Here is a 25,900-nt window from a genome sequence, read left to right as displayed (position 1 = left end):
GTTCCACTGGTATTGGCACCCTTTACATTAAATTAGTATGGAAACACATTATGACTCACCTGTTGTAAATCACAAATGAGAATCACCTGTGATTAATTGTCAGTGCCCATGTGACATGAATTGCCAATGAATGATGACTTCAGTTTTTTAAAATCCACATAGTAGGCCCTGTTCATTTGTCACAATGGTGAAGACAAAAGGAGCTGTATGAGAACATCAGAACTGTATTAGCAAACACAAAACTTTCAATGGTATAAGGCCATCTCCAAAGATCTTGGTATCCCAGTTTTAACAGTGTGCAATGTTATTAAGAAGTCTGCCAAGCATGGTACTGTCAAGAACCGCCCTGGATGTTGGGGAAAGAGGAAAATTGACAAGAGATGTCTTCGAAGGTTGGTTTGAATCGTGGAAAAAACACCATGTCAAACATCCAAAGACTTGAAGGCCAACCTGGAACTGTCTTTGGTCATGTTTCAACAAGTACCATACCCCGCACACTAAACCAAGCAGAGCTTTATGTGTGAAGGCCAAGAAAGAAACCATTGCTGAAGAAAAGGGTGGCACGGTGGCTCAGTGGTTAGCGCTGCAGCCTTGCAGCGCTGGGGTCCTGGGTTCAAATCCCACCAAGGACAATGTCTGCAAGGAGTTTGTTCTCCCCGTGTTTGTGTGGGTTTCCTTCAGATACTCTGGTTTCCTCCCACATTCAAAAGACATACTGATAGAGAATTTAGATTGTGAACCCCATCGGGGACAGTGCCAATAATGTGTGTAAAGCACTGTGGAATTAATGGCGCTATATAAATGAGTAAAATAAATAAAAAAAGACATGAAAAGGAACAATTGATCTTTGCCAAAAGATTACCTTGACAAACCACATTTCTTCTGGGAAAATGTTCTTTGGACAGAGGAAACAAAAATAGAGCTTTTTGGCAATGCAAAACAACAGTTTGTTTACACATGTCACAATGAAGCTTATAAGGAAAATAATATCCTATCAATAGTTAAGCATGGTGGAGGATCCATAATGCTGTGGGGTTGCTTTGCTGTGTCTAGCACTGGAGGCCTTGACAATATCACAAGAATCATGAAATCAGAGAATTATCAAAAGATTTTAAAGCAAAGTGTCCTTACCAGTGTAAGAAAACTTGGTTTGAGTCGAAGATCATGTGTCCTCCACCAAGATAATGACCCAAAGTACACAGGAATGGTTGAAAAATAAAAAATGGACCATTTTAAAATGGCCAGCAATGTACTGACCTCAATCCCATTGAAAATCTTTGGGGTGAGCTGAAATCTGCCACTGGGAAAAAGAACCCTGCAAACATTCAAGAGCTTGAACAAACTGCAAAGGAAGAGTGGGAGAAAATACCAGCTGAGAAGTGCAAGAAGCTTATAGACGGCTACAAGAAACGTTTGGAGGCTTTCATCAATGCCAAATGGTGTGCAACCAAATATTAATCAGGTGTTCCTTTATTGCTACACATGCTGTTTATTCTGTTTCTTCGTTGAAAGACAATGTTTTATTGTTGTATTACTTTGGACCACCAATAAACAAAATCCTGAGGATATATCTTTGGTACATTTCCATTCAATTTCTGAACATATTGTACAGTATATGAAAGAAATGAAGGGATGCCAATAATGCTGTGCAGCCCTATACAAACACTGATGTAAAACACTGACCAAATACTGAACGTGTGAACGTGACCTTAGTATGCAAAACGCGTATGAGCCGTCACAAAAGACTACTTAAATCGCTTAAGCTATGTATAGGAGGAGGCGCCAAATGGAATTTTTGCATCAGGTGCAGGAAAATCTATATTCGCTGCTGCAAAAAGTAAGGTCTTCAAAGCATGGCATCTAGGGACATGAACTATTCCATGCGAGCACTCATACTTATGACCTTTCAGTGTATCTTATGCTATTAAGCTAGACATTGTCCTCTTTCCCACAATGCAAGGAAAACAGAATGATAGCCAAAGTCCAATGACCTTAAGCTAGTACATAAGCTCACCTTTCGGTAAATAGCGAATATTGTTCCAATTGAAGCTAAGCAGTCTATGTTGGAAGAACCATCAAGAGGATCAAAACACACAACATATTTACCCTGAAAGAAACAATTATATTAATAGATTGTCGTTTTTTGGGCAAAATATAGGTACAGTGTTATACTTCGGAAACACTGTTTTTGATTTTTTTTTTCAAACAGTGTGAAAGCCATCCCATGCCAGTGCCAAGGTGTACTCAATCAGGACAGTCCTAATCTCTAGTATAAAACCTTGCCATGTGTCAAAAATGACTGCAATGTGAATATGGGACAAGTAGGACCGGTGCCCGACTAGCTATGGGAGGTAAATAAATGTAATACCCAGCTCAAAGAAAGGGAGGCCCAACTCTTGCATGTTCATTTTTTTTCTAGCCTAGGTTTTGCCAGTTTAATGGCCAGTGTGAACATGCTCCTACGCAATGCATGTATTCCATATTATACTTCAGTTCATTTATTTTGGTTTCACTACTGAGTAAGTAAAAAATGTTTTGAAAATGTTGTTTACATTTTTCATCATATCCTAAACATCGATCCCGTGATCACAATAATTCCACGGCTTCTTGGTGCTGCAATTTCAATGCTGAGGATTGTAGTTGAAAGAAAAAGCCTTTAGAGTATATTAGTCATCTTAGGCAGCAGTGCCACATGTTGGTAACTGATAATATGACGTACTGGTACATTTAAATTAAAGGGAATCTGTCACCTCATTTTGCCGCTATAAGGTGCGGCCACTGCCCTTCAGGGCTTATCTACAGCATTCTAGAATGCTGTAGATAAGTCCCCGGTCTGACCTGAAAGAGAAAAATAAGTTTTATTATACTCACCTGGGGGTGGGTCTGGTCCAATGGGTGTCGCAGGTCCCGGCGCCTCCCATCTTCATGCGATGTCATCTTCCTTGCTTCGTGCCGCGCACCTGCACAGGTGTACTGATCTGCCCTGTTGAGAGAAGAGCTAAGTACTGCAGTTCGCAGGGGCTGGGCCTCGCCCTCTCCGACCTTTCCCAGTGCGCAGTTCTGCCCTCAACAGGGCAGATGAGTATGCCTGCGCAGGTGCGCGGCACGAAGCAAGGAAGATGACAACATCGTATGAAGATGGGAGGCACCGGACCCAGACCTGTGACACCCATCGGACCGGACCGCCCCTGGATAAGTATAAAAATAACTTATTTTTTTTATCTTTCAGGTCAGATCGGGGGCTTATCTACAGCATTACAGAATGCTGTAGATAAGCCTCAAAAGTCAGTGGCCACATCTTATAGCCGCAAAACGAGGTGACAGGTTCCCTTTAAAGGGAATCTGTAACAAGGTTTTTGCTAACCCATCTGAGAGCAGCATAATGTAGAGGCAGAGACCCTGAATCCAGCGATGTATCACTAACTTTACTGGATGCTGTAGTTTTAATAAAATCCCTGTTTTCTCTGCTGCAGATCTACCAGTTCTCTGAATAACCCCGCACACACCACTGATTGGTAGCTATAAGTGTAAACTGTAAATTGGCAGAAAGCTGCCAATCAGTGGTGGGGTCAGGATTATACAGAGCTCATGAATATTGTGAACTATATTGAAACATGTTTACTAGTCCTCGAGTGATGATAAAGCAGTGATTTTATTAAAAAAAAAAACTACAGCAAGCAGCCCAGTAAGTGACACATTGCTGGAATTAGGGTCTCTATCACTACATCATACACAAAAGCCTGAGGACAGATTCCCTTTAACTTTCAACGCCAGACACAGAAATATATAATTTTATAAAGTGCTGTCGATCTCTTTTTTTTATTACTAGATTTTACAATTTTATCTAATTTATATAAATGGCTATAAAATAAATGCCCATACATTTAAACCTTATGATTTTATAGTGTATTTACATGCCAATAAACATGACTTTCTGACCATCATCATGATAAGCCAACAATGTTCTTGTAGATAATTACTCAAAGCCATTTAATTTTTCGTACAAACACAAATCATTAACCAAAATGTCGAGTAATGAATTAAACCTGGAAAGGTGTACTTTGCTTTATTTGCAGAAAGTATTGTGCTTGCTCTTTATGCAGTGTGTAACTGCAATGATGTCAATGTTACCATCACATGACAGGTAAATGATTCATAACAATCCGGCTTCTTCATCCAATGTCCTGTGTTATTTGCTCAGAAATTACAGAACAAAAGGGACTACGGAGCTAGGTGCATTTGAAAACAATTCAACTTCTTTTAAATCAACAGTTAGAAATACATATCTCACAGTAAGATTTGTGCGTCAGTGTAAAAAAAATTTTATATATATATATATATATATATATATATACACACACACACGCACAACTGCTTCTCACTAATTTAGAATATTAACTAGAAGTTAATTCATCAAGAAGTTCCTTCAAACCGCACATCCAAGCTCTTTCCACCTCCTGTCGCCTCCAGCTCAAAAATATTTCCAGAATTTGTCCTTTCCTCAACCCTCAATCTACAAAAATGCTTGTGCATGCCCTCATCATCTCCCGTCTCGACTACTGCAACATCCTTTTCTGTGGCCTCCCTGCTAACACCCTCGCATCTCTCCAGTCCATCCTTAACTCTGCTGCCCGACTAATTCATCTCTCTCCTCGCTACTCCTCTGCTTCTCCCCTCTGCAAATCTCTTCACTGGCTCCCATTCCCTCAGCGTATCCAGTTCAAATTACTAATACTGACCTACAAGGCCATCTATAACCCGTCTCCTCCATATATCTCTGAACTAATCTCCCGATACCTTCCCTCACGTGATCTCCGGTCCTCCCAAGACCTCCTTCTCTCCTCCACACTTATTCGCTCCTCACCTAATCGCCTTCAAGATTTCTCCCGAATATCCTCTATCCTCTGGAATTCTGTTCCCCAACACATTCGGCTATCAACCACATTTGGATTCTTCAGACAGAACATGAAAACCCACCTCTTCAGGAAAGCCTACAGCCTGCAATGACCCCGCTGCCTCCTCACCACTACAGGAGTTACTGCCTCACCACCACCAGAGCTGATGCAACCCTCCAACCTACTGTCTCCTTCCCCACCATCTTGTAGAATGTAAACCCGCAAAAACATAGTCCTCTCTCCTCTGTATCAGTCTGTGATTGTTAGTTTGTTTACTGTAAGTGATATCTGTAAATTGTATGTAACCCCCCTTCTCATGTACAGCACCATGGAAGCAATGGCACTATATAAATAAATAATAATAATAATTTATTTCAGTACTTCAATACAAAAAGTGAAACTCATAAATTATATAGAGTCATAACAAACAGAATAATCTATTTCAAGTGTTTATTTCTGTTAATGTTGATGATTATGGCTTACAGCCAATGAACACCCAAAAGTCATTATCTCAGTAAATTAGATTGATTAACAAAAAACAGCTCCAAGGCTTCCTAACCGCTTAAAAAGGTCCCTTAGTCTGTTTCAGTAGGCTCCACAATCATGAGGAAGACTGCTGACTTGACAGATGTCCAGAAGGCAGTCATTGACACACTCCACAAGGAGGGCAAGCCACAAAAGGTCATTGCTAAAGAAGCTGGCTGTTCACAGAGTTCTGTATCCAAGCATATTAATGGAGTGGAAGGAAAAAGTGTGGTACAAAAAGGTGCACAAGCACCCGGGATAAGAGCAGCCTTGAAAGGATTGTTAAGAAAAGGCCATTCAAAAATTTTGTGAGAGATTCACAAGGAATGGACTGCTGCTGGAGTCATTGCTTCAAAAGCCACCACACACAGACCTATCCAGGACATGGGCTACAAGTGTCGCATTCCTTGTGTCAAGCCACTCATGACCAATAGACAACGCCAGAACCGTCTTACCTGTGCCAAGGAGAAAAAGAACTGGACTGTTGCTCAGTGGTCCAAGGTGCTGTTTTCAGATGAAAGTAAATTTTGTATTTTATTTGGAAATCAAGGTCCCAGAGCCTGGAGGAAGAGTGGAGAGGAACACAATCCAAGCTGCTTGAGGTCTAGTGTGAAGTTTCCACAATCAGTGGTCATTTTGGGAGCCATGTCATCTGCTGGTGTTTTATCAAGACCAAAGTCAGCGCAGCCGTCTACTTGGAAATTTTAGAGCACATCATGCTTCCTTCTGCCGACAAGTGTTTTGGAGATGGAAGTTTCATTCTCCTGCAGGATTTGGCATCTATTCACACTGCCAACAGTATCACTGTGCTTGATTGGCCAGCAAACTCGCCTGACCTTAACCCCATAGAGAATCTATGGGGTATTGTCAAGAGGAAGATATGAGACACCAGAACCAACAATGCAGACTAGCCACAGGCTGCTATCAAAGCAACCTGGGCTTCCATAACACCTCATATAGCCACAGGCTGATCGCCTCCATGTCACGCTGCATTGATGCAGAAGGAGCCCCGACCAAGTATTGACTGCATTTCCTGAACATACATTTCTGTAGGCCAACATTTTGGATTTTAATATCATTTTTCAAGCTGGTGTTATAAAGTATTCTAATTTACTGAGATAATGACTTTTGGGTTTTCATTGGCCGTAAGCCATAATCATCAACATTAACTGAAATAAACACCTGAAATAGATCACTCTGTTTGTAATTATATAATATATGAGTTTCACTTTTTGTGTTGAAGAACTGAAATAAATTAACTTTTTGATGATATTCTAATTTTGTGAGAAGCACTTGTAACTTCACTAGGGGAAACATTTACTTGTTTTCACTGACTATTATGCCGGTCTCCTACAACCATATGTATATCTGTTTGCACTTTACACAAATTCATCTTTGCACTATAAAATGCACTTTGTGCATTATACAAGAGCATTGTGGTTATTTGTGTATATTAAAGGAGTAGATAATGGGTTATTGTTCCAGACTGAAATATTGATCTGTATTTTGACATTCTTATTTCACATGTGTATAGCTACAGTTCAGCGTACAGAGAGATACCCAATTTTGGACGTTTATGCTTGAACCCTTGTTTCGCAATAGACTGGGTCCGTGTTTTTGTATTATGGACATGTTTGGGCTTTTTAAAGGTTTTTAAATCTTTGTTTGTGTTTTTTCCTGTAGTCGTGTTTAAAAAAATATATATTTTGGTGATCACCTTGGTATACATACGTTTTTCTTTCATGAAATGTGTACCAAGACAGAGCACTCTCTGTTGCTGGCTCAGATCAGCAGTGACGAGCCAGCAGAAGAGCGCATTGTCAAAATATCCAGCATGCAGAGACCAGTGACGTCACATGCGAGGCGGCGCTGGTCTCCGCACTCTGTTGCTGACTTGTAACTGCTGATCTGAGCTGGCAACAGAGAGGGCACTGTCATCACTCATGACTTCATTTCAGAGAGGGAGCTGAGGCTGTGACAGTGACCACAGCCTCTGCCCCCTGATGACACTTTATTTCAGTATCCCAGCACCACGGCAGCACAGTGATAGAGTGGGTCACCCTCCCAGGGCTGTGGGGTACTCGGTACCGGGCCGGTCTCTCAGAGCGGATTGTCACAGCAGCTGTGACCAGGTCCGTGGCCCTGAGCACCCATGTAAAAGGGGTTGAGTTGGAAATAAAGTTTATGGGTGATTTGTGACGCCACCTGTGGTGTTCTGCAAGGGAGGTGTTAAGCCGACGCTGCAGACAGATCCTCTGGGACAGATGGTGTAGTGCAGCAATGATGTTGTAGCCCTCCACAGGAAGGGCTGTTGGTCCCAGGGCAGTGTAGCGGAATGTTTAGGAAGAGGGTGCAGTGTTTGGCACAGAGATGTAGCAGTGCTGAGGATGTTGCAGGAAGGAGGCAAGGACACAACAGGGTACAGTTTCTTTACCTTTACTTGGCAAACGCAGTCCAGGGTCCTGGTTACAGATGGCACAGGAGCAGGATAGCCTGGAAGCAACTCAGGGATCTCTCTATCAGATGGGTTGTGTAGTCTCCTTCCTAGCGCTGACTTGAGGTACATCCAGTACTGTGTTACACTGAAGTTCCTCCTTCTTATCTTCTCTTAGAACTACCTCGTATGGCACACAGCTGTAGCCCTCTATCTCTCCTGGCACACCCGTCGCTGTTGTGCCTCCGAGTCTTAGTTGGGAATCGAGCATTTACAGCTTCCTATTCCTCTGGTTTCTGTTGCAGGACCTTCAGTATCCGTACAACCGTGGAGACCAGGATCATACGCTATCACTGGGAGGGAGCTCTCTATCCTCAGCTCAACCTCCAGCTTCTCTCCACACGTCTACACTCTTTGCCCTCCTCACACTAACTCTTGATTTCCCTTCCTGGCCCTCAGAGAGCACTCCTCCCCAAATCCTGGTTCAGAGCTCCCTCTGCTGGCCTGGAGTGGGAACTGTGTTGCATGACATGGTTAACTGTTAGAGAGACCCTTCATTGCCTCCAAGCCTGACATCACCCTCCCTGGAGGAAGGCAATGCCACTGTGGCGACCATACTCCTGAGGGGCGCCACAAGAGCAGTTAGGGAAGGATAGGGAGTTTTGAATTCAAGTAAGTTATAAAAATAGTTTAGATTTTAGCCTAGGATTTAGGAGGAAAATAAATTTGGACTTCAAACCACCACTTTAAAAAAAAATGAATAAAAGCAGCATGACAAAAAACATAGCACACATATGTTATATACTGTATATGTGTGTAGTATGTATTATCCTGTCATTCTATTCATCCTTGACACTATACTATTTTAAAGTGCAAATTAAAGGGTAAAGTAAATAAGAAAAACAGTTATGTACTTCCCAGGAGATTCACAAACAATTAAAGAGAACTTAAGAATCTTTCACCGAATTTCTCATGTTGAACTGGATACAGGATGTAAAAGTGGCTGCAGAGCGTTATAAAGTTTTTAGTTTTTTTTTAAATATCTGGCACCTAATGAGTTACTATTTGTTAAGGTAAAATGGTGTTAGTTAGTGGTCACTGGCGCCCTACACTTATACCTCCTGCATGACGCTGACCAATCATAAGCAGGCAGCAACATAGAAGTGCAGAAGAATCTGTGAAGATGTCATCAGAGTCACACCACCTGAGTCCACATGTCCTGCCAGACAGAGTGTGCAGCACTGAAGATATATCACAGAACAGAAATGTGGAGCCATTATTCACAGTTTGAGTCTTGTTGCCCGCCTCCAATTGGCGTATATGGCCAGAATTGATGTACAACAGAGCAAACAGTGACTGTCTGCAGCATTACTGTTAATCACCCCATCAGCACATACAGCCAAATCCTGTTCTTGTGGATTTGGACATAAGTGCCCAAAATAGCCACTGAGTGTAGGATCAATCGCTATGAGAATATAGCTTTAGAAAATTTAAGTTGTCTACAGCCAACACCTCTACATACATACATGTACTGTATATTTATACATCCACACACATCTTATGCTGGAAGGAGTCACAATACCATGATTACGGACCCTCATATCCTTTGGTGTAATGATGATTTCCTTGTTTTCCTCAGAAACCATAGCACATGTGGAATATGAGGATTTCAGCATGTTAATCACAAGGTCATTAGACAGAACATCCAATTTCTTCACTTCATCGCCAGTTACATTTACGCTTCCAGCAATCCCAAACCTGAAAGTGACATAAGATCAAGCAAGTCAGAGAAGATATTAAAACCTGGTCTTAAAAATACATTTATAGAAAAAAGGCAGAAACAGAACTTGAATTTTCAGGGATTAGGTAGAAAATCTGTGATGTGATTCCCCCATCTATGTATCATGAGGATATGACAAAGGTTAACACTAAGTTAAATCTTAAAGGGGTTTTTCCCACGAACAAAATTTTATTTTAATCAATAGATCTTGGAATAATAATAATTTCCACAATTGGATATGATTAAATAAAATGTTCCTGTGCGGAGATAATCTTATAAATGTGCCCCTGCTATGTACTGTGTAATGGTCGCGTCTGACCATACAGGAACATGGTCTGATCGTGCCACAGCTACTGGACAGAAAGTAAGAAAAAGTATGCAGACATTACAGCAGGGGATCACAGCGGATTCTTTCTTTAAAGTAAAACATTGTTTAACCCCTTTACCACATTGGGTTTTTCCAGTTTTGAGTTTATTTTTTTTCCTCCCCTTCTTCCCAGAGCCATAACTTTTTTATTTTTCCATCAGTATGGCTGTGTGAGGGCTTGTTTTCTGCGGGACAAGTTGTACTTTTGAACGACATCATTGATTTTACCATATAGTGTACTGGGAAAAAGGAAAAAAAATTCCAAGTGCAGTGAAATTGCAAAAAAAGTGCAATTCAACAATTGTTTTTTATTTAGCTATTGTACCATGTTGACCAAATGCTAAAATCGACCTGTCATTATAATTCCCCCGGTCATTACGAGTTTGTAGATACCAAACATGTTTAGCTACTTTTTTATTTAAGTAGTGAAAAAAATGCAATGCGTCTCCATTTTTCATGATCTTGGGTTGGGTAAGAGGGCTTATTTTTTGCGTGCAGGTCTGACGTTTTTATTGATACCATTGTGGTGTAGATACGATCTTTTGATTGATTGCCCATTATTACATTGTAATGCAATATTGCGACAACTAAAAAAAAGTAATTCTGGCGTTTTGACTCTTTTCTTGTTACACAGTTTAGCGATTGGATTAATTATTTTGATAGATCGGGCGATTCTGAACACAGCGATACCAAATATGTGTATTTTTTTTCCTTTCTTGTTTTATTTTGAATGGGAGGTGATTTTAACTTTTTTTTTTTACCTTTTTCTAATAAATATTTTTTAAAATATTTTTTTACTTTTTACTTGCTTCAGTAGTCTCCATGGGAGACTAAAAGCTGCAATGTTCTGATCCCTTGTGCTACAGAGAACAGGGCCTCAGACCTGTTCTATGTAGCTAAAATGCTCACCGCTGGGTGGTGCACATAGCTATCCAGCAATGACAACCACAGGGTTCTGCTGAAGACCTCGGGTTGTCATGACAACCCATCAGTGACCCACGGTCATGTGACACAGGTGCCGATGGGAAGGATTAGTGACATGCTTCCGGCGTGAGCATGTTAAATGCCGCTGTCAGAGATTGACAGCGGCATTTAACATGTTAACAGCCGCAGGTAGATTGCGAATCTACCCGCAGCTGTTAGGGGCACATGTCAGCTAAATTGAAACTCACCACTGGAGCCTGCAGCAAACAGGGGGAGCCCACCTTAGAGAGGTTAAAAACAGGCAGGGAAATGTTTTACCTCACAATAAGAACCAGCTGTGATCCTGTGCTGTAATGTCTGTATACTCACTTTTCCTTCCTCCTCTGCCCAGGAGATTTTGGTAGGATCAGACCATGTTCATACCTGTTCATACAAGATTATCTCAGCACAGGAACATTATATTTAAACACATCCAATGCTGGAAATTATTATTATTCCAAAATCTATTGATTAAAATGAACTTTTGTTCATGGTAAAACCCCTATAAAAGCCTAACTAAACTTTTTTTTAAATAATTTTGGCAAGCATGGAAAGTTATGAAACTTTGCAAGTGACTTTAATCCGGAATTTTGCATTTATTCCTGTGAAAAAATAAAAAGCATATATTCTGCCCGGCTTGTGCTTCAGGAAATAAGAGAATAAGCTCTCTCATCTACAATAATCGCAAACAAGTGGGCCCCTAACTGTGGCTTAGGCACACTATAAGGCTCATTAGAGGGGGATATTTAAGATTGGGGACATATTTTGCAAGAGTTTTCTTGAGAGGGGTGGAAGACATGTCGCTTTACTAGAACATTTGTACTACCGTTAATGTGGAAACTCACTTTTTTTTTTTTTACAAAATGATAGCCTGGAGTGTGAGCCTGTTTTTTGTGGGATGCATTGAGGTTTTCATTGGTACCATTTTGGTGTACATAACTTTTTTTTAATCACTTCTAAGGTTCGGTTCAATTTATCCTACACTTTATGCAGGGCCAGCGTTAGGGGAGTGACAACTGGACAATTACCCAGGGCCCCTACTCCCATAGGGGCCCTTAGTGTCTACAGCAAGAGCTACACTGATAATAGCATTATCAGTGAAGCTTCTCTTGTGGAGACTGCTCCAAGACCTTTGGTGTCATGACGATCATGTGACAGTGATGTCACCACAGGTCCTGCACTCTGCAGGAGTCAGAAGAACTGAAGAGAAGATAGAATGATGACATGTGTGTGTTCAGACTACACAGATGTAACAGTGGACTTTGCCATCTGCTTGCTGATGAAGTGACAGAATCACTGCTCAGCTATGCTACATCTGTAAATGTTAGCTACAGAAGATATACAGAAGTAGCAGAGCTGAGTATTTTTGCTATATTTCCTGTATTGCTAGACTGAATGGATGTAGCACAGCCAAGTCTCCTTTCAGTTACTTGTATGATCATGATGATGTTGCAAAACGTATGGAACATACATACAGATGGAGCAAAGCACAGTTGGTATGTCTCATCATATTACTTGTATGATGAGATTATATGGTTGTAGAAGAGCTGAGTTTGTTGTACTTACAGTATCTAAAGTATCTAAAGTTTTGTCCATCACAGTACTTGTGTGAAGAGACTATGGATGTATCAGACCCGAGTTTGGGGTTCATACATTGGGTCTGTATGTACCGTCTGTACTCTGTGCATACGTGTCTGTATGCATGTGCTCTGTGTATACTGTACAAATCTATGTGTATGTGTCTGTAGGAAGGTGCTCTATCTGTAAGTATGTGCTCTATGTATACGCTCTGTGTAAACACAAATCTATAGGTATGTGTTTGTAAGAAAGTGCTCTATCTGTATGTATGTGCTCTGTGTATACATGTGCCTGGATTTATGTGCTCTATGTACAGGGTGGGCCATTTATATGGATAAACCTAAATAAAATGGGAATGGTCGGTGATAGTAACATCCTGTTTGTGGCACATTAGTATATAGGAGGGGAAGAAGAAATGCTGCACATCTCGTATCTTCACAGCATAGACAATTGCCTTCAGATGACCCCAAAGATAAAAGTCTAAGGGGGTCAGATCGGGAGACCTTTGTGGCCATTCAACTGGCCCACAACAACCAATCAACTTTCCAGGAAACTGTTCATGTAGGAATGCTCGGACCTGAAACCCATAATTGATGGTATGGTGTGGTATATGGGGTACAAAGATAATGGGGCTATTCTTCATCAATCGAAACCTCAATGCTACTGGATATCTGAAATTGCTACATGATGATGTGTTGCCCTCTTTATGCACTGAAGATGGCACATTCCCTGAGTTTTTTCAGCAAGATGATGCACCACCACATTATGGGTGTCAGGTCTGAGCATTCATACAAGGAATCTGACCCCCTTAGACTAGCATTTCTTCTGTGGTGTTGCTATCAGTGTGTCAAGAGTGGGATAAGAGGGTTGCATTGACAATCCAACACAATGGGCAGCACTTTGAACACATTTTATAAGTGGTCATAAACTTGTAAATAACTCATGAAAGAATAAAGTTACATTAAAACCAAGCACACTATTGTTTTTCTTGTGAAATTCTCAATCAGTTTGATGTGTCACATGACCCTCTTCCCATTGAAAAAAATGAAGTTGGATCCAAAATGGCCGTCTTCAAAAAGGCCGCCATGGCCACCACCCATTTTGAAAAGTTTCCCCCCTCCCATGTACTAATGTGCAATACACAGGAAGTTGATATCACCAACCATTACCATTTTATTTAGGAGTATCCATATAAAAGGCCCACCCTGTATAAATGTGTCTGTACAGTTGTGGCAAAAAGTATTGACACCCCTGCAATTCTGTCAGATAAGGCCGGTTTCACATTAGCGCTTTTTCAGCGCGCGCACGGCCGGGGGTAGCTCCGCCCCCGAGCCGGCTCTCTGCCCGGCGTGCCCGCCCCTTGCTTGTAGCGCCGCCTACTAGCGGACAGCGGCGCCTGCGATCGGCGCACCCTATCTTTAGCATAGGGTGCGCAGATCGTGCGCAGGCCGTGCGCTAGTTGCGCTTTGACCTGCACTGCGCACTTTTGACGGTGCGCCGTGCGCGCCAAAATCCGAAAAGTTTGCTAAAGATAGGGTGCGCCGATCGCAGGCGCCGCTGTCCGCTAGTAGGCGGCGCTACAAGCAAGGGGCGGGCACGCCGGGCAGAGAGCCGGCTCGGGGGCGGAGCTACCCCCGGCCGTGCGTGCGCTGAAAAAGCGCTAATGTGAAACCGGCCTAATACTCAGTTTCTTCCTGAAAATGATTGCAAACACAAATTCTTTGGTATTATTATCTTCATTTAATTTGTCTTAAATGAAAAAACACAAAAAGAGAATGAAGCAAAAAGCAAAACATTGATCATTTCACACAAAACTCCAAAAATGGGCCAGACAAAAGTATTGGCACCCTCAGCCTAATACTTGGTTGCACAACCTTTAGCCAAAATAACTGCTACCAACCACTTCCGGTAACCATAAATGAGTTTCTTACAATGCTCTGCTGGAATTTTAGACCATTCTTCTTTGGCAAACTGCTCCATGTCCCTCATATTTGAAGGGTGCCTTCTCCAAACTGCCATTTTTAGATCTCTCCACAGGTGTTCTATGGGATTCAGGTCTGGACTCATTGCTGGCCACCTTAGAAGTCTCCAGTGCTTTCTCTCAAACCATTTTCTAGTGCTTTTTGAAGTGCGTTTTGGGTCATTGTCCTGTTGGAAGACCCATGACCTCTGAGGGAGACCCAGCTTTCTCACACTGGGCTCTACATTATGCTGCAAAATTTGTTGGTAGTCTTCAGACTTCATAATGCCATGCACACGGTCAAGCAGTCCAGTTCCAGAGGCAGCAAAGCAACCCCAAAACATCAGGGAACCTCCACCATGTTTGACTGTAGGGACCGTGTTCTTTTCTTTGAATGCCTCTTTTTTTCTCCTGTAAACTCTATGTTGATGCCTTTGCCCAAAAAGCTCTACTTTTGTCTCATCTGACCAGAGAACATTCTTCCAAAACGTTTTAGGCTTTTTCAGGTAAGTTTTGGCAAACTCCAGCCTGGCTTTTTTATGTCTCGGGGTAAGAAGTGGGGTCTTCCTGGGTCTCCTACCATACAGTCCCTTTTCATTCAGATGCCGATGGATAGTACGGGTTGACACTGTTGTACCCTCGGACTGCAGGGCAGCTTGCACTTGTTTGGATGTTAGTCAAGGTTCTTTATCCAACATCCGCACAATCTTGCGTTGAAATCTCTTGTCAATTTTTCTTTTCCGTCCACATCTAGGGAGGTTAGCCACAGTGCCATGGGCTTTAAACTTCTTGATGACACTGCGCATGGTAGACACAGGAACATTCAGGTCTTTGGAGATGGACTTGTAGCCTTGAGATTGCTCATGCTTCCTCACGATTTGGTTTCTCAAGTCCTCAGACAGTTCTTTGGTCTTCTTTCTTTTCTCCATGCTCAATGTGGTACACACAAGGACACAGGACAGAGGTAGAGTCAACTTTAATCCATGTCAACTGGCTGCAAGTGTGATTTAGTTATTGCCAACACCTGTTAGGTGCCACAGGTAAGTTACAGGTGCTGTTAATTACACAAATTAGAGAAGCATCACATGATTTTTCGAACAGTGCCAATACTTTTGTTCACCCTCTTTTTTATGTTTGGTGGGGAATTATATCCAATTTGGTTTTAGGACAATTCTTTTTGTGTTTTTTCATTTAAGACAAATTAAATGAAGATAATAATACCAAAGAATTTGTGTTTGCAATCATTTTCAGGAAGAAACTGAGTATTATCTGACAGAATTGCAGGGGTGTCAATACTTTTGGCCACAACTGTATATATATGCTCTGTGTATACACAAATCTATAGGTAAGTGTCTGTAGGAAGGTGCTCTATCTGTATGTATGTGCTCAGTATATACTGTACGTGTGTATGTGTGTATACATATGTGTATGTAACATACAGTATGCATAATAATTATTTGATACACTGATGATTTTGCAAGTTTTCCCACCTACAAAGAATGGAGAGGTCTGTAATAGAGTTGAGCGACTTTAGTCGGATCTGGTTTTGTGAAACCCGAATGAAACAAAATTTGAGTCGGATGAAACTGGTCCGATTAGGGCAAAAAAAGTTGGAGTTTCGTCCGAAACCCGACCCCAATGCAAGTCAATGGGGAATAAAAGTCGGCATTGAGTGGATGAATGTCATCCGCTCAATGCCGACTTTTATTTCCCATTGACTTGCATTGGGGTCGGGTTTCGGGCAAAAGTTCGACTTTTTTTTTGCCCTAGTCGGACCAGTTTCATCCGACTCAAATTTTGTTTCATTCGGGTTTCACGAAACCCAATCCGACAAAGTCGCTCAACTCTAGTCTGTAATTTTTATTGTAGGTACACTTCAACTGTGAGAGACAAAATCTAAAAATAAAAAAACGGAAAAATCACATTGCATGATTTTTACATAATTAACCCCTTTCCAACCTTAGAAGTATAGGTATGTATAAGGTCACCTTCCCGTTTCCTGCGTACTCTGGCACTGAGCCCGCAACTTTTCCGCAGCGTGTGCCGATACTTAAGAGAATTTCTCTTAAGTATCAGCACACGTGACCACCGGCAGCAGCAGGAAGCCGGTGGCTGACACTGTGCACTACTGAAGAGCAATGAATACTCACTGCTCTGTGCGCACACAGTTCCGGCGAGTATACTGGCAGCTGTGCTCTGCTTGTGAGCAATGCATGACGTCCCTGCCATGCGATGCTTACAAGCATAAAGCAATTGCTGGCACCAGAGCAGGATGCTGTGAGGGAGCGACTGGTAGGTAAGTGTAAGTGTAACTTTTTTTTTAAGTTTTCTGATGGGACCATTCATACCAGGATGGGGTCCAAATATAATAATGGGGCCATGCATACCAGGATGGAGATGGGGCCAATGATACCAGAATAGGGATGGGGCCATGCATACTAGGACGAGACGAGTGCCCTGCATACCAGGATAGGGATGGGGCCATGCATACTAGGACGAGACGGGTGCCCTGCATACCAGGATAGGGATGGGACCATGCATACTAGGACAAGATGGGGGCCCTGCATGCCAGGATATGGATGGGGCCATGCATACCAGGATAGAGATGAGGGTGATCATTCCTGCCAGGATAGCGATGAGGGAGCCATGCATGCCAGGGTAGGGATGAGGGGTCCATGTGTATCAGGATGGGGATGAAGGGACCATATATACCAGAATAGGGGATAAGTACAGAATTGACCACATTTTTTGCTTCAATTTTCTTTCCTAATTTCCTCCTCTAAAACCTAGGTGCGTCTTATGGTCCGGTGCGTCTTATAGTCCGAAAAATACAGTACTTTTTTGGGTCCCTGCAACATTGCATTAAAATGCAATACCGGGCGATGAAAATATTGTATCTTCACCAAAATGCTATCAATTGAAAAGTCAACTCGGTGCGCAAAAAATAAGCCCTCACCCAGCCCCAGATCACGAAAAATGGAGACGCTACGGGTCATGGAAAATGGTGACTTTATTTTTTTTTTTTGAGAAACTTTGGATTTTTCACCCCTTAAATAAAAAATAACCTATACATGTTTGGTATCTATGAACTCGTAATGACCTGGAGAACCATAATGGAATGTCAGTTTTAGCATTTAGTGAACAGAGTAAAAAACAAGAAGAAAACAAAAACCAATTGAGGAATTGCACTTTTTTATTTCAATTTCACTGCACTTTGAAATGTTTTCCTGTTTTCCAGTACACTATATGGTAAAAGCAATGGTGTCCCTCAAAAGTACAACTTGTCCCGCAAAAAAGCAAGCCCGCACATGGCCATATTGACGGAATAATAAAGTTATCGCTTTGCAAAGAAAGGGAGCAAAAAGTGGAAACTCAAAAACCCAAGGTGGTGAAGGGGTTGATTTGCTTTTTATTGCATGAAATAAGTACAGTGGGGAAAAAAAGTATTTAGTCAGTCAGCAATAGTGCAAGTTCCACCACTTAAAAAGATGAGAGGCGTCTGTAATTTAGGTAGACATCAACTATGGGAGACAAACTGAGAAAAAAAATCCAGAAAATCACATTGTCTGTTTTTTTATTTTATTTGCATATTATGGTGGAAAATAAGTATTTGGTCAGAAACAAAATTTCATCTCAATACTTTGTGATATATCCTTTGTTGGCAATGACAGAGGTCAAACGTTTTCTGTAAGTCTTCACAAGGTTGCCACACACTGTTGTTGGTATGTTGGCCCATTCCTCCATGCAGATCTCCTCTAGAGCAGTGATGTTTTTGGCTTTTTGCTTGGCAACACGGACTTTCAACTCCCTCCAAAGGTTTTCTATAGGGTTGAGATCTGGAGACTGGCTAGGCCACTCCAGGACCTTGAAATGCTTCTTACAAAGCCACTCCTTCGTTGCCCTGGTGGTGTGCTTTGTATCATTGTCATGTTGAAAGACCCAGCCACGTTTCATCTTCAATGCCCTTGCTGATGGAAGGAGGTTTGCACTCAAAATCTCACGATACATGGCCCATTCATTCTTTCATGTACCCGGATCAGTCGTCCTGGCCCCTTTGCAGAGAAACAGCCCCAAAGCATGATGTTTCCACCACCATGCTTTACAGTAGGTATGGTGTTTGATGGATGCAACTCAGTATTCTTTTTCCTCCAAACATGACAAGTTGTGTTTCTACCAAACAGTTCCAGTTTGGTTTCATCAGACCATAGGACATTCTCCCAAAACTCCTCTGGATCATCCAAATGCTCTCTAGCAAACTTCAGACGGGCCGGGACATGTACAGGCTTAAGCAGTGGGACACGTCTGGCACTGCAGGATCTGAGTCCATGGTGGCGTAGTGTGTTACTTATGGTAGGCCTTGTTACATTGGTCCCAGCTCTCTGCAGTTCATTCACTAGGTCCCCCCGCGTGGTTCTGGGATTTTTGCTCACCGTTCTTGTGATCATTCTGACCCCACGGGGTGGGATTTTGCGTGGAGCACCAGATCGAGGGAGATTATCAGTGGTCTTGTATGTCTTCCATTTTCTAATTATTGCTCCCACAGTTGATTTCTTCACTCCAAGCTGGTTGGCTATTGCAGATTCAGTCTTCCCAGCCTGTTGCAGGGCTACAATTTTGTTTCTGGTGTCCTTTGACAGCTCTTTGGTCTTCACCATAGTGGAGTTTGGAGTCAGACTGTTTGAGGGTGTGCACAGGTGTCTTTTTATACTGATAACAAGTTTAAACAGGTGCCATTACTACAGGTAATGAGTGGAGGAAAGAGGAGACTCTTAAAGAAGAAGTTACAGGTCTGTGAGAGCCAGAAATCTTGATTGCTTGTTTCTGACCAAATACTTATTTTCCACCATAATATGCAAATAAAATGAAAAAAAAAAACAGACAATGTGATTTTCTGGATTTTTTTTTCTCAGTTTGTCTCCCATAGTTGAGGTCTACCTATGATGTAAATTACAGACGCCTCTCATCTTTTTAAGTGGTGGAACTTGCACTATTGCTGACTGACTAAATACTTTTTTTCCCCACTGTACGTTATTTGATCACCTACCAACAAGCAAGAATTCTGTCTCTCACAGACATGTTAGTTTTTCCTTAAGAAGCCCTTCTACTCTGCACCCTGGAGTGGCCTAGCCAGTCTCCAGACCTAAACCCAATAGAAAATCTTTGGAGGGAGCTGAAACTCAATGTCGCCCATTGACAGCCCCGAAACCTGAAAGATCTGGAGAAGATCTGTATGAAGGAGTGAGGCCGGGGTCACACTGGAGAGGAATATGGCCGAGTGAGAGGTGCTAAAAGCACGCATTAGACATGGACCAATGATTCTCTATGGGTCCCTCGCACCAGCCGTATATTGCTCATCCGTATTCTACGCTCCGTGCCAATCGCAGCATGCTGCGATTGTCAGCGTACTACGGTCGTAGTACGCGGTCGTAGTACGCCAATGCAAGTCTGTGGGTGCGCAAAAAATACGGATTACACATGGACCACACATGTGACTTTCGAGAAATACGCACCCGGTGTCTTTTAGCAAAGCAGGCAATTCAGTGCACTATACAGTAAACTCACACTGACAGTTTTAATAAAGAAACGAAAGAATAGATATAGACACATAGAATACACATATACATATATACACACACACACATATATATATATATATATGTATTCTATGTGTCTATATCTATTCTTTGGTTGTTATAAAACCTGTCATAGGGCTCCATTATATGTCCATTTTGCAAGCCTGCGAGAAAATCTCACCATACGGATGCCATACGGATTACATACGGATGCAGACATGCACAAAATACGCGACCACACCTTGCTTACGGATGACATACGGCGCACTGTTTAGGGGCCATTCATCCGTATTACGCATGTAAAATACTGACCGTATTTTGCGTCAGTTAGTGTGACCCCGGCCTGAGTCAAAATCCCTGCTGCAGTGTGTGCAAACTTGGTCAAGAACTACTGGAAACGTCTGACCTCTGTATTTGCAAACAAAGGTTTCTGTACCAAATATTAAGTTGTGTTTTTCTATTGTATCAAATACTTATTTCATACAATAAAATGCAAATTAAACATGTAAAAATTATACAATGTGATTTTCTGTATTTTATTTCTTTTTTTTAAGATTTGGTCTCTCACAGTTGAAGTGTACCTACAATTAGAAATTACAGACCTCTCCATTCTTTGTAGATTGGAAAATGCGCAAAATTGGCAGTGTATCAAATACTTATTTTTCTCACTGTAGCAGCATCCACATTTATAAATCAAGGTAGATGAGGGTTCATAGATATGCCTGAGCATTTTTCTAAAAACAGTTGTTTGGTTGCAAGAACTCCCTGCTACTAATCATTTTTCTCGAGCAAACCCCTTGATCGATCAGCTTCCCTGCAGGTCTTTTGGACTAAAGATGTTCTTCGTAAAAGTCACCGCTATTGATGATGTTGCTGCTGCCAACAGACACGTAACAAAAGGCTTGCCTGATAATGTAATGAATACAATGGATTTAAAGGGACTCTGCCAGCACAGAATGACTGTCCAAACAAAGTTCTGCTGCTTGGTACTTCATGGTAGTTCAGTGGTTTCTGAAAACCTACCCAGATTTGCCGGAGCTTCTGGTAAAGATGTGCTGCGTCACTGCCCATTTCCGCAAATCAGCTACAGCTGCTGCTCCTCAGGCAGTGCTGCAGCAGCGCATGCAAGTGTCAGTTCCCCGACTTGTGTGCAACGTGACCTCCACACTGTACAGGCTGGCAAGGCTTTGTGACCAGTTGAATGTCAGTTGTTGACTACCAGCTTAAACACGCCTGTTGGTATTCTGGTCAGTCCTTGCACATAACAACTGAAGAGTGGGCGTGGATGCATTTGCGTAGTTCTCTAAGACTTTGAGGACTCCACAAAGATGGTGAGGGGCGATGACCCCTTAATCAGAGCAACGATCCTTCTGTGCCTACTTAAACAGTTGCTGCTCATAATTAAACAAGCGGATCAGGTGGGGATGGAGGAAGACATGAGACAGGGAGATACTACCATCCTCATTTCATCTGTTCATCGCCGATTGGGTAACAAGGAACAAATCAACCTATCCAACTCTCTCTATCTTCTTTCTTACAAACGAGCACTGGCTTTACTGGGGGAAAAATAAATCAATACATTTAAAAAAAAAAAATTGCAGGCCTCATGGACCACCAGTATGACATTACATTTCTGTAAGATGGGAAACTGTAAAGAGATTAATAGATGCTGAGTAAAAAAAAAAATTAAAAAAGATTGCACGCCTACTGCACATGGATGGCAAGAGGGAGAAAATAATCCCACTTTCCTGGATGAGAATGGAGCAGTTTTTTTTATATATATGTTTGTGTCACAACAGTCTCAGACCACAGTCAATATTTCACCTCTTTCAATATTTTTATAACTATTACAATAAGTAGACAATATAAATCCAAAACGAGGAGTGGGTGATAAATACAGAAGTGGTGACATTTCTATTATACTTTTCTCCTGATGGTTCCACTCCTGGTTTTGGCTTACACGTACAGATATAAAAAATACTGACCAAATACTGAATGTGGCCTAATGCAATGTTTCCTACAGCTCATCCTCACTGCTCCCCCCAACACATCACGTGAGAGAACCTGGGCAGTTTCTGATGCATCAATAATAATTCTCTTACCTGTGCAATACTAAGGAAATCCTAAAATCATGACGTGTTGGGGCTGGGAGGACTGGAATTTGGGAAACACTGTTCTAATGTGTATGGAGACCTAAGAGGTGTCTTATTCATTAAAGAGAGACACATGCGTCTTAATAAATTTGGCAAGGGGGCAGCTCCCAAAAATGCACCAAAGTCAGAAAATACACTCCAGTCATGGGCTCGAATGAATTTCAACTATAATTTGTCACTTTCTGGCATACAGTAAATTATAGTGAATCTGCTGGGTCATTTTAGGGTAAGTGCACACAGTGCGGATTCAGTTGCGGATTTTTCCGCTCGGATTTGCACCCGGATTTGTACAATGGAACAGGTGTCTGGTGAATCCGCAGAAAGAATGGACTGGACATGCTGCGGATTTAAAACCGCAGCAAATCCACGCGGAAAAATCCGCAGCATGTGCACTGCGGTTTTTAAAATCCATTGATTAGCATTGTACTGTACAATGCTTGCGGCACTGCAGCGGATCCGCAGAGGCAAATCCGCTGCGGATCTGCAGCAGAATCCGCACCGTGTGCACACACCCTTAGGGTATGTGCACATCATCAAGAAATGGCAGCTCTTTGGAAGCAGCCTTTCTGCAGTGACTGCTCAGTCTTTAGACAAACCTTCTCCATTGTAAAAATCTACATTTGATGATATAAACATATATATATATATACACTCACTGGCCACTTTATTAGGTACACCATGCTAGTAAGGGGTTGGACCCCCTTTTGCCTTCAGAACTGCCTCAATTCTTCGTGGCAGAGATTCAACAAGGTGCTGGAAGCATTCCTCAGAGATTTTGGACCATATTGACATGATGGCATCACACAGTTGGCGCAGATTTGTCGGCTGCACATCCCTGATGCGAATCTCCCGTTCCACCACATCCCAAAGATGCTCTATTGGATTGAGATCTGGTGACTGAGGAGGCCATTTGAGTACAGTAAACTCATTGTCATGTTCAAGAAATCAATCTGAGATGATTCGAGCTTTATGACATGGCGCATTATCCTGCTGAAAGTAGCCATCAGATGTTGGGTACATTGTGGTCATAAAGGGATGGACATGGTCAGCAACAATACTCAGGTAGGCTGTGGTGTTGCAACGATGCTCAATTGGTACCAAGGGGCCCAAAGAGTGCCCAGAAAAAATTCCCCACACCATGACACCACCACCACCAGCCTGAACCGTTGATACAAGGCAGGATGGATCCATGCTTTCATGTTGTTTACGCCAAATTCTGACCCTACCATCCGAATGTCGCAGCAGAAATCGAGACTCATCAGACCAGGCAACGTTTTTCCAATCTTCTACTGTCCAATTTCGATGAGCTTGTGCAAATCGTAGCCTCAGTTTCCTGTTCTTAGCTGAGAGGAGTGGTACCCAGTGTGGTCTTCTGCTGCTGTAGCCCATCTGTCTCAAAGTTCGACGCACTGTGCGTTCAGAGATGCTCTTCTGCCTACCTTGGTTGTAACGGGTGGCAATTTGAGTCACTGTTGCCTTTCTATCAGCTCGAACCAGTCTGCCCATTCTCCTCTGACCTCTGGCATCAACATGGCATTTCCGGCCACAGAACTGCCGCTCACTGGATTTTTTTTCTTTTTCGGACCATTCTCTGTAAACCCTAGAGATGGTTGTGCGTGAAAATCCCAGTAGATCAGCAGTTTCTGAAATTCTCAGACCAGCCCTTCTGGCACCAACAATCATGCCACGTTCAAAGGCACTCAAATCACCTTTCTTCCCCATACTGATGCTCGGTTTGAACTGCAGGAGATTGTCTTGACCATGTCTACATGCCTAAATGCACTGAGTTGCCGCCATGTGATTGGCTGATTAGAAATTAAGTCTTAACACACAGTTGGACAGGTGTACCTAATAAAGTGGCCAGTGAGTGTATATATATATATATATATATATGTTCTAGTTGCATTCTGTCCTTTGGAGCAAAACAACAAGAGCCGACATCACAATTAAAAAATGCAGTTTAGTTTAGACAGATTCCCATGTTGTTACACAAGGTCATACTTCTATTTAGAAAAGACTCACATATGAGCAATGCCAGCTTTCCTCACGGCAGAAGAAATGGCTTTTATAGCAGTCAGCATGGAATTAAGAAGTTGCGTCAGTTCTCCAGTACCCTTTGCTTGTCTTCCCCTTTCCATGACAAATCGAGTAAGGGTTAACATGTCTGTTTCAAATGGGCTTCTGTCCGACATTTTGCTGAAAATTAGCGTGCTTTGTCCACAAAATAAATTGCTAAACTCGAATGGTGCTTGTTGTCTTCCTGCAGCTGCTCCAACTATCCGCACTCGAAATACTTCACCAGTTGGACTTCAAGAACATGTGACCCTGTGGGATTAAATATCATAGCAGCCACCCACAGGCTGTCTGTGAGCCGAGGCATGGCCTACAGGGAATATTCATGCTAGGTAGGGATAAGCTAAATCATATATTGTGTATATTCATCAGAAATTAGCAATATAAGGCCACGTTCAGTATTTGGTCATTATTTTACATCATTATTTGTAAGCAAAAAATAAGAAGTGGGTCGTTTTTGGGTATATTTGGTGGAAAACGAAACTTTACATCATTGCATTTTTTAGTCTTAAGTTATTTTGCTTTGTCTGGTTGCATGATTATCCTATTTTTACTTAGAAGTACACCAACTCTATACATTTACTACACTATGCGAGTAAAAAGTGATCTATAGCTTGAAGAAATTAGACAAAGAACATGTTCAGTATTTTGTCAGTATTTTACATCAGTATTTGTAAGCCAAAATCAGGAGTGGGTGATAAATACAGAAGTGGTGACGTGTTTAATGAAGATGCTTGCACCTTATCATGAAACAGGACTCCATCACTCCCCCTTCATCAAGACCAATGCTGGTCTAGATGAAGAGAGTTTTTTTCTTGAATCGGTCAAAAAACTCTGAAAAATGACTCTATTTTTCGGATTATAAGATGCACATTTTTCCCCAAAATTTGGGGGGGAAATGGGGGTGGGTCTTATAATCCAAATTGTAGCTGCTATGGAGCTTTCCGGCTGTGGTGGAGCAGGGTCTTAGGGTCGCTGCCGCCAGTAGCTTCTGGCGCTGGCAGAGACAAGAGTTGGTCGATGGCTGCGGGCCCCAGACCTGGTGTGATAAGATGTTTGGCAGTCCGGGAGCTCTGCCAACATTTTGTAAAAGCTTGGAGCCTCACACTTTCCATACTCTTCTATGCGGTGGACTCTGGGAAAATGGCTGCCGGTGGCAGTGCATGCGCAAATTGGTATGTCGGCATCAAAATCTCATCTCTCAAGATCTCAATTGCACATGTGCCACCTTCTACAGCCATTTTCCTGGAGTCCACCGCATTAGAAAGCATGGAAGGTGTGAGGCTCCAGGCTTTCACAAAATGACGGTGGAGCCCCGCACCTCTGAACGCATCCATGGCCCAACTCTTGCCACTACCGAACATCCCGTCCTGCGAGCCTGCAGCATCTCCTGCCTCTGCCAGCAGCGACCCTGCCACCTGGGACCCCACTCCACCACCACTGCCCCCCAGGTCAACCACCGCAAAAGCAGATTATAACACGCACCATTTTATTTTTAAAAAAAACATTTTTTTTTCTAATTTTCCTCTCCAAAACACTTGGGGTAGTCTTATAAACCGGTGCATTTTATAAGCCGCAAAATATGGTACCTTAAAAAAA

General features: G+C 42.2%; 1 protein-coding gene across 1 annotated transcript in view; it reads right to left on the bottom strand.

The window, feature by feature from the left end:
- Positions 1-24,521, bottom strand: part of LOC141049459 (fructose-1,6-bisphosphatase isozyme 2) — a 62,904-nt gene extending 38,383 nt beyond the window's left edge. Inside the window, exons 1-3 of the mRNA XM_073545935.1 lie at positions 24,251-24,521; positions 9,450-9,612; positions 2,015-2,107 (exon numbers count right to left, since the gene is read on the bottom strand). Coding sequence (XP_073402036.1) covers positions 2,015-2,107; positions 9,450-9,612; positions 24,251-24,420 — 426 coding nt within the window. The 5' untranslated portion in view covers positions 24,421-24,521. The remainder of the gene's footprint in view (positions 1-2,014; positions 2,108-9,449; positions 9,613-24,250) is intronic.
- Between the last annotated feature and the right edge of the window lie 1,379 nt (positions 24,522-25,900).

Source organism: Dendrobates tinctorius, unplaced genomic scaffold, assembly GCF_039654945.1.
Source record: "Dendrobates tinctorius isolate UK_male_01 unplaced genomic scaffold, ASM3965494v1 ptg000144l, whole genome shotgun sequence".
Lineage (NCBI taxonomy): Eukaryota > Metazoa > Chordata > Amphibia > Anura > Dendrobatidae > Dendrobates > Dendrobates tinctorius.
This window is presented reverse-complemented; position numbering and strand designations above follow the sequence as displayed.